Source organism: Scyliorhinus canicula, chromosome 2 (assembly GCF_902713615.1).
Source record: "Scyliorhinus canicula chromosome 2, sScyCan1.1, whole genome shotgun sequence".
Classification (NCBI taxonomy): Eukaryota; Metazoa; Chordata; class Chondrichthyes; order Carcharhiniformes; family Scyliorhinidae; genus Scyliorhinus; species Scyliorhinus canicula.
In genome coordinates this window covers 38799722-38812185 of record NC_052147.1, presented here as the reverse complement: position 1 = coordinate 38812185, position 12464 = coordinate 38799722, and the positions used below count along the sequence as shown (strand labels likewise).

Sequence of the window (12464 nt, the reverse complement as noted above, 5' to 3'; positions counted from 1 at the left end):
CTGAGGTGAGAGAATCCCGCCCGCAGTCTTTGCAAGATCTAAAATTGCAAATGATCCAGAGGAATTTGGGGCTGGATCCTGTGGTTCCCCCAGCTGCGTGTTTCTCAGTGGCCCACCGTTCGCTCGTGGCGGGATTCACTACTCCCGCTCCTTGTCAATGGATTTCCCATTAAAGCCACCCCACGCTGCCGGGAGGCCTGCGGGCGGGAGTGCACTGCCGGCTAAATCAGAGAATTCCAATGGCCAGAGAATTCCCGACTTCAACAGTTCCTGTAGGAAGCTCTAAATTAGAGTGTTAGGTGAGAGGAAGAAAGTGTCATGGATGCTCTCGACGTGCAAAAAATGTACCTCCATCAAGGGGAAATGGGATGGTTTGGACACAACACTAAACTTTACTGGCACCTTCTCAAGCAGAAGAAATTGTGGGAGAAAAGGGAAAAGTGAGATCATAAAAATATAAGAATACAGACAAAGTAGACTTTTCTCCATCTTAGTTCACCCACTCTGAAAGAACAGTCGGTCCATTGCTCTGTCCTAAAGTACTTTTCATGTATTGATTAATGTGTGTGTGTGTATGTGTGTATGTGTGTGAAATATCACTTGCTGTCTTCACATTTGCCTTTTACTAACATGAATCCATGTCACCTTGCCATTCTCTCAATTTAGTTTTACCTTTTTTTTAACCAGATTTACCTTTTTCTTATGGTTTACTATCTTGCACGCAGCTAAAACGTCACCCTTCTGGCACCTATCCAGGCTGAAAACATGAAGAGACTTGGAGTTCAGACTGAGGATTTTGAGAAAACTTTGTGCTGTGCTTCAGGCCAGTGCAATAAATAGTTTTGCTTGTTTTGAAATTTGAGCTCATTGGGATGTATTTGCATGCCGGGCACTTGTGATCAACACAAGCTAGATGCTGTATATCCATCCTATATTGTTAATAGCGACAGAATGATAAAACAGGGTTACATAAATAAATATGGATTACATTTAATTCAAATTCACTTCATTCATGTTGTGTGATTATTAAATTATACTGGTAGTAAATTACGATTTTGCTGTGCTATTAGCATTGTTCAATTCAAATTATCCTACGATTTAATTAGTGCATAATTGACTTTAAATTATCAGGAGTGGCTGTAGATAGACAACTAAAGAAACAAACTCCTCATTGGATCCACCAGGATTTGGATTCAGCGTTAAACTCTTGCATTGATGTCTTTTCACTAGCAGCTTCTTTTAGCAGTCAGTGCACATCTTTGCCCATCTGAGACCACCCCTCTTGGATTGGTGATTGACTGTCCATAGCTATCAAGAGAGGAGACTCAGTCACCTCAAATAATTGAAGAACATCAGTGGTTTGAAACAACAGTGACAAGCAAGTGGACTCGAATTAAAGTGCAGACAGGCTGTCTCGTGTGCCTGTGTGATGGATTCAACTTGCTGTGTTTAGGTATCTGCCTGAGGACTGTAGCTGATTTGGGAATGAAAATCGCATGCTTAGGATTTGCTGTGCATGAACAGCTCTGCTGCAAGTGTAAAGATATTACTCGTGAAAGCATTTAGAATGATGATAGATAGCAATCCACTGAAATACTATTCTCCTCTTACTTGTTAACAGGGTGTAAAAAGTACAGATTGTCAAAATGATGTTAAAGGCCACACAATAATCAGTATTCACTAAAGGAGCTCTTGTTTTATACCTCTGGAATTTGCGCTGCTGTCTTGTAATGGAACAGTGTCCATGTCACTTTAAATGTTGCCTGCAACTGAATGTTGACTTTGGTTTAAAGCATTCTAGTTATTTGACTTGACAACTCAGCCAGTTAGTGATCATAGGTGAACATCAAAACAGCCCACGATCTTTATTGTTAGTTCCTGTAGGTAGCTCATTTGACCTTTTATCGTGTATTTTTGGCAGTCAACATGCTTTTGAACTTTACAGTGTTAACGAAGCAGTGGAAACAACCTGGAGGTTGCAAAAGCTCGGAAAAATGGAGGCAGTCGACATTGCCGTCACTTGTAACTTCACAGCACTGTCCAAAGCACCACATAGTTTGGCCCAACATGTTCCCCCAGGGTTACACTGTTGTATAGTGGAGGAATGTGGCTGATCGGATGTTAACGATACTTTCAGACAAAAGTAATGATGCTATAACCTGAACATGGGAGCTGAGCATTTGCTAATCTAAAAACAGCAGACATCATTGAGGTAGGCGGGTTCTGCCTTCCCCCTTCAGAGATGTGCCTGCACCACTTTCCGGCATGTCTTCATGGGCCATGTTTTCAAGATCTTGATTTAGAACCGATGAGGAACAAACCATCCATGATCTTTACAAGACAAAATCTCACAAAGAAAAAGTAGTTTTTAATTAACAGGGTCAGTGGAACCTCATTGACAGTTTTGGTGAGTTGTTGCTTCAATTAATTGAATGGAAATTGGCAGTGACCTATCGTGAAATTTTCCTCATATTTAATTTTACTTCCTCAGCATTAAAGCCAACATGTCATGTCTTGTAAACAATGTCAAGGATACGTAAGTCTCAAAACAGATTCCAAACTAAATTATTAATGCCACATCTTCACTCTCATCACCTTTACATCATCATTCAGTGTAGTAACTTAATATCTTGACAGTGGTTCTTCTGTTTATCTTGTCACATAGCAATTATATTCCTGCATGTGGTTGTGTTTCATTTATCTAGACATTGCCCACTGAGATGTGAATTTCAGTGGGTAATCTGATTTGTACTGGGTGAGATCACCTGGTTGTCGAGATCCAGCCAATAGCGTACCCCCACCACGGGTTTCCAAGCGGCGTGGGATGGATATAAAGGGAAGTCCCATTGACGACGGGACCAGAAGATCCCGCCACTGAGAAACACGCAACGGGGAAGCCAGACAATCTCGCCCGGAAAAATAATAATTTACCTGATTGGGGCACTAAGGCTTGAATTGTCACAGGGATGGAAGGGGTCCACACTTTTGCCAAAATGGCAGTGGAACCCCAAATCGGGCGGTCCGAACCCTAAACCTAGGACCCACTATTTTTGCAGGTGGTGGGTTAGGGGGTGGGATATATTTGCCCATCTGCAGTTCGTGGAGGCAGTTGTAAATAAAAACATGCAAGCTGCCTTCACGCAGACGCAATTTTTAGTCACCCAGGTTTCTAAAACATGGCAATTGGGCTTTAGACAGAGCGGTCAAGTACTCCTTTGGGATCATTAAGAGAATGTGCATAATAAATGAAAAGGTCTGTGGAACTGTCAGGCTCTCTGGTCATTTAGAGCAGTGTTTTTCAAACTGTTATTCCGGGAACCCATTTTTACCAACAGGCCAACCTTCGCAACCCAACCCGGCTGACGTTCGCGATCCACGCCAGCCAACCTTTGTGACCCACACCGGCCAACCTTCGCGACCTGTGCCGGCCAACCTTCGCGACCCATGTGGGCTGACCTTCGCGACCCATGCCGGCCGACCTTCGTGACCCACACCGGCCGACCTGCGCGACCCACCGTTTTCTCTTACATTGTTTGTTGCTGACAAAAATGGAGGAAATGGTTTTGCGTCCCTTTGGTGCCAATAGTCCCTTTGTCCCTTTGGTCCCTTTGGACCCCCGAACTTGAAAATAAAGGGTTGCAACCATATAAAAATTAATGCGGTCGCACTGTGTATGCATACCTGATCATTGGTGCGCATGATGTTGCTCGTTCTGGGAGAATGTGCTTAACACTCAATTTGGCTCTGTTTCGTTACCTAGCTCTGGAGTCGCCAGGTATCGTTAAGATACCGCCACAAGTTTCAAGGTTAAGTTCAAAGCAATAAAACCATACACCAATTAGTAAGTTCAAACAACTGAGTTTATTATAATACAATTATAATCCTACCCATGCACACGCTAAGAGGATTAAACTAGTCCTACCGCTAAATAAATAAATACTTATCTCGAAGGAACTGCCGGATCAGGGGACAAGGCCTCTTGTTCTGCTCTGGTCTGCAGATTTCAGGTTGGTACGGGTTAAAAGGGGTCAGGAGCGTCTATCTCTGGTAGTGATCGTTGTGAGACTTACTTGCTGGCGGCTGCTGTCCCAAACCTCTCCTCTCTCTCGGTCAAGGTCTTCTTGGCAAAAGCTGGTCGAAATGCTGGTCCAGAGAGGAGGGCTGGTCAAGGAGAGGAGGACTGGTTCAGAAGAACAAACTAAGTGTGGGACCTGTCTTTTATAGGTCCCAGGGATCCCCGCCCCTTTGGGCGGACCCCTTTACCTGCTCAGAATTGATTGGGTCTCTTCCCAATCGATATGTTTGAATCCCCCCAATACTGAGGCTGTTCCTTGGCTACTGGGCGGGCTTTCAGGTGATTTGTTTTCGGACCCCGCTGTTACATTGTTACATTGGGTGAGTGTGCTTAACACTCAATTTGGCTCTGTTTCGTTACTTAGCTCTGGAGTCGCCAGGTATCGCCAGGTAACATTGTTGCAGTTACTTCCCCATTTGTGTCCATTGTCCCTGGGATTGTTCCATTGCTATGTTAAATATCCCAGGGATTGCCTCATTAGTATGTGGAATGTTCGTTTCGGTGCTGTCTGCTCTCTTAGCAGACAGAATCCACATTTGCTTGGTGTAGCCTGCTGGTGCTGCAAACATTGTCCATTTTAACCTGTATGCTTTGCGTTCTTCCATTTTGTATTTAGGGAATGGCCAACTTCGGTGGCTACAATGCGCATAGTTTGGGCATTATTAAAAGCCGGCTCCTGCGGCTGTTGCGCGCGGATTTGCGCGATCGAGAGCGCCGCGACGGACGGCTCCGCGACCCTCCTGACATCTGCCTGTGATCGCCCCCAAGTTTGACAATGCCTGATTTGCTCTTTAAATGACAGAAAAAGAGCCAGACAGTGGAAATATATGTGCATGCAATTTCACTAGCTGTTTGTTAACATAAGCCTGAGGGTTATCATTATAGGGTTACTACTGTTTAACTCTTTCTACAGTAAATCGTTTTTACAGTGGTGGGGGTGGGTGGGGGGTGGTTGCTAGTTCACACTTTGATTGACAGCCCCATGGTTATAAAGTGATTAGCTGTCTTTGATGTAGGACTATGAATACAAATACAAATGTTTGCTTTTTTAAATAAGGGGTGAACTACTTGTGGGGATTTAAATGTGTTGAGTGGGTTTTTAATCAATGAGGGTTTAAAAAATATATAGTTAGGTCTGTAATTTAAATCGGTAATGGTTACTTAGAACTTTGTTTCATCTCAGCATGGCTTCGAAAACCTGCCATTATGGATATTGGGTGAGTTGTTAAGGATGTGTTATTGGCAGCTGGAAAAGGGACTTTAGCTGATAAAAAGCTTGTTGTATTAAAACTGCATCGACAATTTGTGCAACTGTCTCCTCGAAGGCTGAAAAATGTATTAAAGCTGATTTGAATGTTCTTTTATATATGGTTATCTTATATTTGGTTAAAACAATAACTAATTTTTATGTTGTTGCTTTGTACCCTCTGAGTTAGGCCAGGGTGTTGTGGAAGGGAGTGTGGAATTATTTTCAACCTCAGTGGCTGTATGGTCACCTGCTGTAATTGATCACCTGGTTGTTATATGTATTCTATAAAGGGAAAGGGTGGGCTATCCGCTCAAACAGGTCACTGTTCCGATGGCAAATATTGAAATGACCCTTTGGAACTAGTGCAGGTGGATTTTTTTTTAAACATAGAACATACAGTGCAGAAGGAGGCCATTCGGCCCATCGAATCTGCACCAACACACTTAAGCCCTCACCCACCCTATCCCGGTAACCCACTAACCCCTCCTAACCTTTTTTGGTCACTAAGGGCAATTTATCATGGCCAATCTACCTAACCTGCACATCATTGGATTATGGGAGGAAACCGGAGCACCTGGAGGAAACCCACGCAAACACGGGGAGATCGTGCAGACTCCACACAGACAATGACCCAGCAGGGAATCGAACCTAGGATCCTGGCGCTGTGAAGCCACAGTGCTAATCACTTGTGCTACCGTGCTGTCTCTATTTTGATCTTCACTGTCTATACCTATGCATCACCTGGATCGAGTGCATTGAGGAGAATGAAGTCAGGAAAATCCATTTCCATAACACAACCTGCCCTGTTTTTGTTCCATTTTGATGAATGAAAAAAAAATCAGAGCCTTTATGACGAATGTACTCTCCTCCCTGCCCAGCTTTGTTCCACACACAACCTAGGCGGTGCTTCACATGTGGGCAGTAAGGACCAAAATCTGCTTTGTAAATTGTTGTCTTATTATAATAGTATAATACAATACCTTAAGTTTATTTACTGTGCAAGGCACCAATCACTCAGAGGGATTTGATAAACACATTGTGAGTTTATTTATTAAGACTTGGCACATGGGAACAGTTATACAAAGGGATGAAGCTTAAAGACATCAGAGCTGCGTATGTGCTCTGCTCAAAGCAAAAGTGAAATGAAAACTGGTTCACGTGATACACTTCCCTTCCAGTGATGTCTTGCTGATATCTCTTAAAGGCATATTACAACAAAAAAATGTAAAATGTGTGGCGTTGATCAAGTAACCTTGGTTATCTTTGAAAAGTTGGAGCTCCTACTAACTGCAAGAATGGTTCCAATAGAACCAGAGAAATGATTGTCAAATTAGGAGGTTTGCAATCAAACTGTTTACAACCTTCCACTGCACATGGTCTTAATGGTTTCAGAATTCATTGCTGGCTAAAGCTTGATACAGTGTTTCAGTGATATTACCCCAACATTATTTATCAATCCCTAATTTGTTTAAAAATAATGTACCTGAATGATCTTTTTCTATAAGTGAAATCTGCCTCGTTAGAGCATAGAGCATAGAACAGAGAACAGTACAGCACAGTACAAGCCCTTCAGCCCACGATGTTGTGCCGACCATTTATTCTAATCTAAGATCAACCTAACCTGCACCCATGTGCCTGTCTAAGAGTCACTTAAATGTCCCTAATGACTCTGACTCCACCACCTCTGCTGGCAGTGCATTCCCCACACCCACCACTCTCTGTGTAAAGAACCTACCTCTGACATCTCCCCTATACCTTCCTCCAATCACCTTAAAATTGTGTCCCCTCGTGACAGCCATTTCCACCCTGGGGAAAAGTCTCTGGCTATCCACTCTATCCATGCCTCCCATCACCTTGTACACCTCTATCAAGTCACCTCTCTGCCTTCTTCGTTCCAGTGAGAAGAAACCCGAGCTCCATCAACCTTTCTTCATAAGACATGCCCTCCAGTCCAGGCAGCATTATGGTAAATCTCCTCTGTACCCTCTCCAAAGCATCTACATCCTTCCTATAATGAGGCAACCAGAACTGGACACAATATTCCAAGTGTGGTCTAACTAGAGTTTTATAAAGCTGCAACATAACCTCGCGGCTCTTAAACTCAATCCCCCTGTTAAAGAAAGCCAACATACCATACTCCTTCTTAACAACCCTATCAACCTGGGTGGCAACTTTTGAGGGATCTATGTATGTGGGGTTAGGTTTGTATTCAATTCTATTTTCTGAAAGTTCTGGGGCGAAAGTCTCCGACCCCCCACAGGGTAGGAGAATTGCCCGGGACCGGCGAAAATCCCGTCCCCGCCGTGGCCGGAATTCTTCACCACCCGGGAATTGGCGGGGGCGGGAATCACGCCCCGCCGATCAGCGTGCCCTCCGCGGCGATTCTCCGGCCCGCGATAGACCAAAGTCCCACCGCTGAAAGGCCTCTCCCGCCGCCGTGGTTTAAACCACCTCTGGTGGCGGTGGGATCGGCGGCGTGAGCGGGCCCCCGGGGTCCTGGGGGGGGCGCGGGGTAATCGGACCCCAGGGGGTGCCCCCACGGTGGCGAGGCCCGCAATCGGGGCCCACCGATCGGCGGGCGGGCCAGTGCCGTGGCGGCACTCTTTTTCTTCCACCGCCGCCACGGCCTCCACCATGGCGGAGGCGGAAGAAAACTCCCCTACCGCGCATGCGCCGGTGGTGACGTCAGCGGCAGCTGACGCACCGGCGCATGCGTGAACCGGCGAAGGCCTTTCGGCCAGCCCCGACACCGGTGGAGAATTCCGCACCTTTGGGGAGGCCCGACGCCGGAGTGGTTGGCGCCACTCCGCTACGCCGGGACCCCCCGCCCCGCCGGGTAGGGGAGAATCCCGCCCCTGATTCTCCTGACTTCCGTTTTATATGACCTGAAACAACAATAGTTACTTTTCTAGTGAAAATAAAATGCATTATGCACCTTGAATTATTATTGATTTTGTTTCAATTTTAATGTCACCCAGCGCTGGGTGGTATTCCCAATTACCGCAGCCCAAATCATGTTATGTGTCCTTTTGCTTTTCATGATGTGTTCTTATTGCTTATCGCAGGTGAAGCATGTATTTTAATGCACTGTGCAATTAGCATAGGGTACAGCATCTCCTTAACTGTAATATTGTTTCTTTTTTCAGGCAAAGCTTATCCTCCTGAATTCTACTACGATACACCTAACCCACTCTGGCAAAATCGAGCTCGGGTGTACTCCTATATGCTGCAGTGGACTCAGATGAATCCGAATGCCGTCGACCGTATCCTTGCCTATCGTTTGGGCATCAGGCAGGTATGAAGATCTAATCGCCTTCTTTCCCTGCCGTAGGAATAGTTTTGCTGTTCCTCAGCGAGAGCCACTTGAAGGCCCATGTGAGCCATAATTTGCTGTTGGATGAGCACTGATGTGTTTAGCTGTATGGTGATAATGCTTCAACGTGAGTGAGCTTAAGGTTCTGTGTCACAGCTCATTATTTCAGCACATGGCTGACGTTATGCAGAAGAAATGTGACCTTTTACTCATGCAACAAAAAATAAAATCATAGCTAATGTAAGATATTCACCACATTGATAACAGCTGGTCACCAAATAATGCACAAATTTATGTCTTGCCTAATCAATGGGGGCTTAAACTTGAGAGCACTTTTTTCAATTGTCTTGATTATGCTTATGGAAGTTCAATTAAACGGCTACTCAAACCTGCGACAAGATGTACCGATGTATTTAAAAGATATTTCCTCACAGCCATTTTGTGTTATCGTTTCACATAATTCAGTCATTAGATTTTCCATCAGGAGCGGCGATTTCTCTTTATCTTGGTCAAAATACATGATTGTGAAAAAGGTAAAGGTTTGGCATAAACCACAGACGAATGTATCGCATTCTGACAAATTGTGATAAAGCAATTTTGTAGAAAATGAGCAGATCCAGTCAAATGGAGGTTGATATGTGAGTTTCCTTCAATTAATTCTACAGTATGTTGGACATCTGTCTGGTCACCTACAGACTTGCCTTCAAATCTAACATGAATAAACATCAAACAACCTTGATTCCCTGTTTCTTCTTCAAATAGCGCTTTGGATCTTACAAACACGCAAGAGTCTCAGTTTAACATTTCCTATAAAAGCATCTCCGACAGTGCAACAATTCCTTAGTACTGCATTGAAGTGTGAGCCGAGATAAAATGCTCAGTTCTCCAGAGTGAGCTAGTTCTTCCCTCAAACAGGTAGTTACATATTTGAAATAAAATTAGCATTGCCGGTTGAGTCAGTCCCCTGTGGATGCAGATCCACAGAATAGAACTGCTTCCAGGGGTTACACAAGTACTGGCTAATGTGGTGCTGGCTAATGTGGGAATGGTAATGTACAGTGAGAATTGCATACCAGCTCTTTTTCAGTCTTTTTGTCTGGACAGTGCTAAGAGAGACAAAGTTGTACTTCAACTTGGAGAACACTGGTGCGGAAGGGTTTTCCAGAGAGAGCAACTGCAAGATTACTTACGAAGTGGCGTGCTTACTTGTGGCTGAACATTATCTCTCCCGGTAGGAATATGCATCAAAACATTCAGATATGTTACATTTTGCCATTGGCTGGGTGGTAGCATGCTCACCACTGAATACAAACACACGATCATACGAATTCGGAGCTGGAGTTGGCCACACAGCCCTTCAAACCTGTTCCGCCATTCAAAACGTAACCTCAACTCCACATTCCCCCTCAACACTGGATAACCTTTCACCCCATTATTTATCAAGAATCTAAAGGTCATGGGTTCAAGTCATACTCCGGGAGAACTGAGCATTTTATCTCGACTGACACTTCAATGCAGTACTAAGGAATTGTTGCACTGTCGGAGATGTTTTCATAGGAGATGTTAAACTCAGGCTCTTGCATGGCTGTAATGTAACCCCTGCATTATCCCTTCCTTCCTCACCCCCCCCCCACATTTCACCTCCTGATCCCCTCCCTCGCCCTCCTGCATCACCCCTCCCACCTTTATGTCGCGCCTCCAGCAACCGCATTTGACACCCCACCCGCACCACTATATATCACCCCTCCTGCATGTCACATGCCGACATGTCACCCCCCCACCCCTCTCATGTCACACCCCTCCCATTCCCACCCCTACATGTCAACCCCCACCCCTTGCATGTCACACCCCAAATATCTCACCCTCTGCAAATCACACCACCCACAATCCCCCACTTGTCACAGCCCTACACCCCTCGCGTGTCACAACCCCCTACTCACGCATGTCACATCCTGCTACCGCCGCCACCATGTCACATACCCCCACCCACAACATCTTACACACCCCCACATGTCACACCCTCTAACCCCTGCATGTCATACTTCCCCCCCCCCACTATCATCACCCCCCTGCATGTCACACCCTCCCAGCCCCCATGTCACACCACCCCACACCCTTTTAATTATGAAGACAGACACATACATTTGTTTAACGCCATTCAACACTATTCCCAAACTCCCTATTATATACGTCCTCCTGTGCCATGTCCAATTCTTTGGGGAAACTCACATTTGCTTTGGTAATGTCTTTCCTTTTGCTCGCTTGTAAAACCTCTTAGATCTATTTTTATATATATGTTTGGTGGTTTATTCTTATATTGTGTTTTCTCGCTCTTTATCGTTTTATTGGACATCCTTTGACATTTGGACATTTTTAAAACCCTCCAAATCCTCAGGCCTACTGCAAACGTGTGACAATAAGAAAGATTATTATTATTTTGGAATGATTGTAATACAATACTGAACTTTCCTCCTTTAGTTAGCCACAGCTGTACCACATTTCCAGTGAAGATTTTATTCCGTGATTCAAATTAGTTGCGAATTGTAAATAATTTCCTGCTTTATTGATTCTCCGAATCTTATCAAATCCCAAGAGTGATAGCAACTGGAAACACAACCTCAGAATGAATCACAGTATGATATTTCTCCTTGACCCCGGGTGGCAACTGGAGAAAACAGTAGGATATCAATCTGAGACCAGAATTTACACACTATGAAAACCGGACTGTTTTTATTCTCCAAATAACATTTCCATGATCCCAATAGGAGTGGAAACGATAGAGTTGCAGAATAGTGTAGCAGTGAAACTCAATTTCTTTCGTGGCAGATATTTATTGCATAGAATTCTATCCAAACTTGCACAAATAATTCTGCAGATGTGAAGACATGGGTTTGAGTGAGAAATATTAGAGAAGAATTATAATCCTCATGAAATATCTCAATGTTTAACATTCAATCTTGACAATGTGGTACTCCACTCGTTTTGCACAATCCCATTTTCTTTGCTCCACCATTGATGGCTGTAACTTCAGAGCACTAAACCCAAGAACCCCACCTTTTCACTTCTATCTGTCCTTTTAAATCACTCCTTGGAAGCTACTTCTTTGACAAAACTTTTGGTCACCTGGCCTAAGAGCTCTCTGTAACTTGGTGTAACAATTTGTCCGATCACTAACCTGGGGTGTTTTTAAAAAAATTAATTTACGGGATGTGGGCATCGCTGCTTAGGCCAGCATTTATTGCCTAGTTGCCCTTCAGAAGGTGGTGGTGAGTTCCCTTCTTGAACCGCTGCAGTCCGAGAGGTGTTGATGCATCCACTATGCTGTTAGGGAGGGAGTTCCAGGATGTTTCCCCAGCAACAGTGAAGGGACGGCAATATATTTCCACGTTCGGGTGGTGAGTGATTTGGAGGGGAACCACCAGGTGGTGGGGTTCCCAGATATCTGCGGCTCTTGTCCTTCTAGATGGTAGTGGTCGTGGGTTTGGAAGGTGTTGTGTGTGGAACGTTGGTGAGCTACTGCAGTGCATCTTGTAGACGGTACGCACGACTGCCACTGTTCATCAGTGGTGGAAGCTTTGAATGTTTGTGGAAGGGGGAGCAATCAAGCGGGCTGCTTTGCCCTGGATGGTGTCGAGCTTCTTGAGTGTTGTTGGAGCTACACTCATCCAGGCAAGTGGAGAATATTCCGCATTAGCATATTTGTCCAAGTTGTTGTCACTGCAAATTAGGAAGATTTAAAAATAATTACAGTACAATGGCCATTTCACATTTTAGAAGGTTTTATTTTGCTGTCCTCTCCTTAATTACAAACTGTTTAATAAAGGGCC

At 44.6% G+C, this 12464-nt stretch overlaps 1 protein-coding gene across 2 annotated transcripts in view; it reads left to right on the top strand.

The window, feature by feature from the left end:
- The window catches only part of mdga2a (MAM domain containing glycosylphosphatidylinositol anchor 2a), a 1064841-nt gene that overhangs the window by 822935 nt on the left and 229442 nt on the right, over window positions 1-12464 (top strand). For both annotated transcript variants that reach the window (XM_038776329.1, XM_038776328.1), the window contains exon 10: window positions 8471-8619. In XM_038776329.1, coding sequence (XP_038632257.1) covers window positions 8471-8619 — 149 coding nt within the window. The remainder of the gene's footprint in view (window positions 1-8470; window positions 8620-12464) is intronic.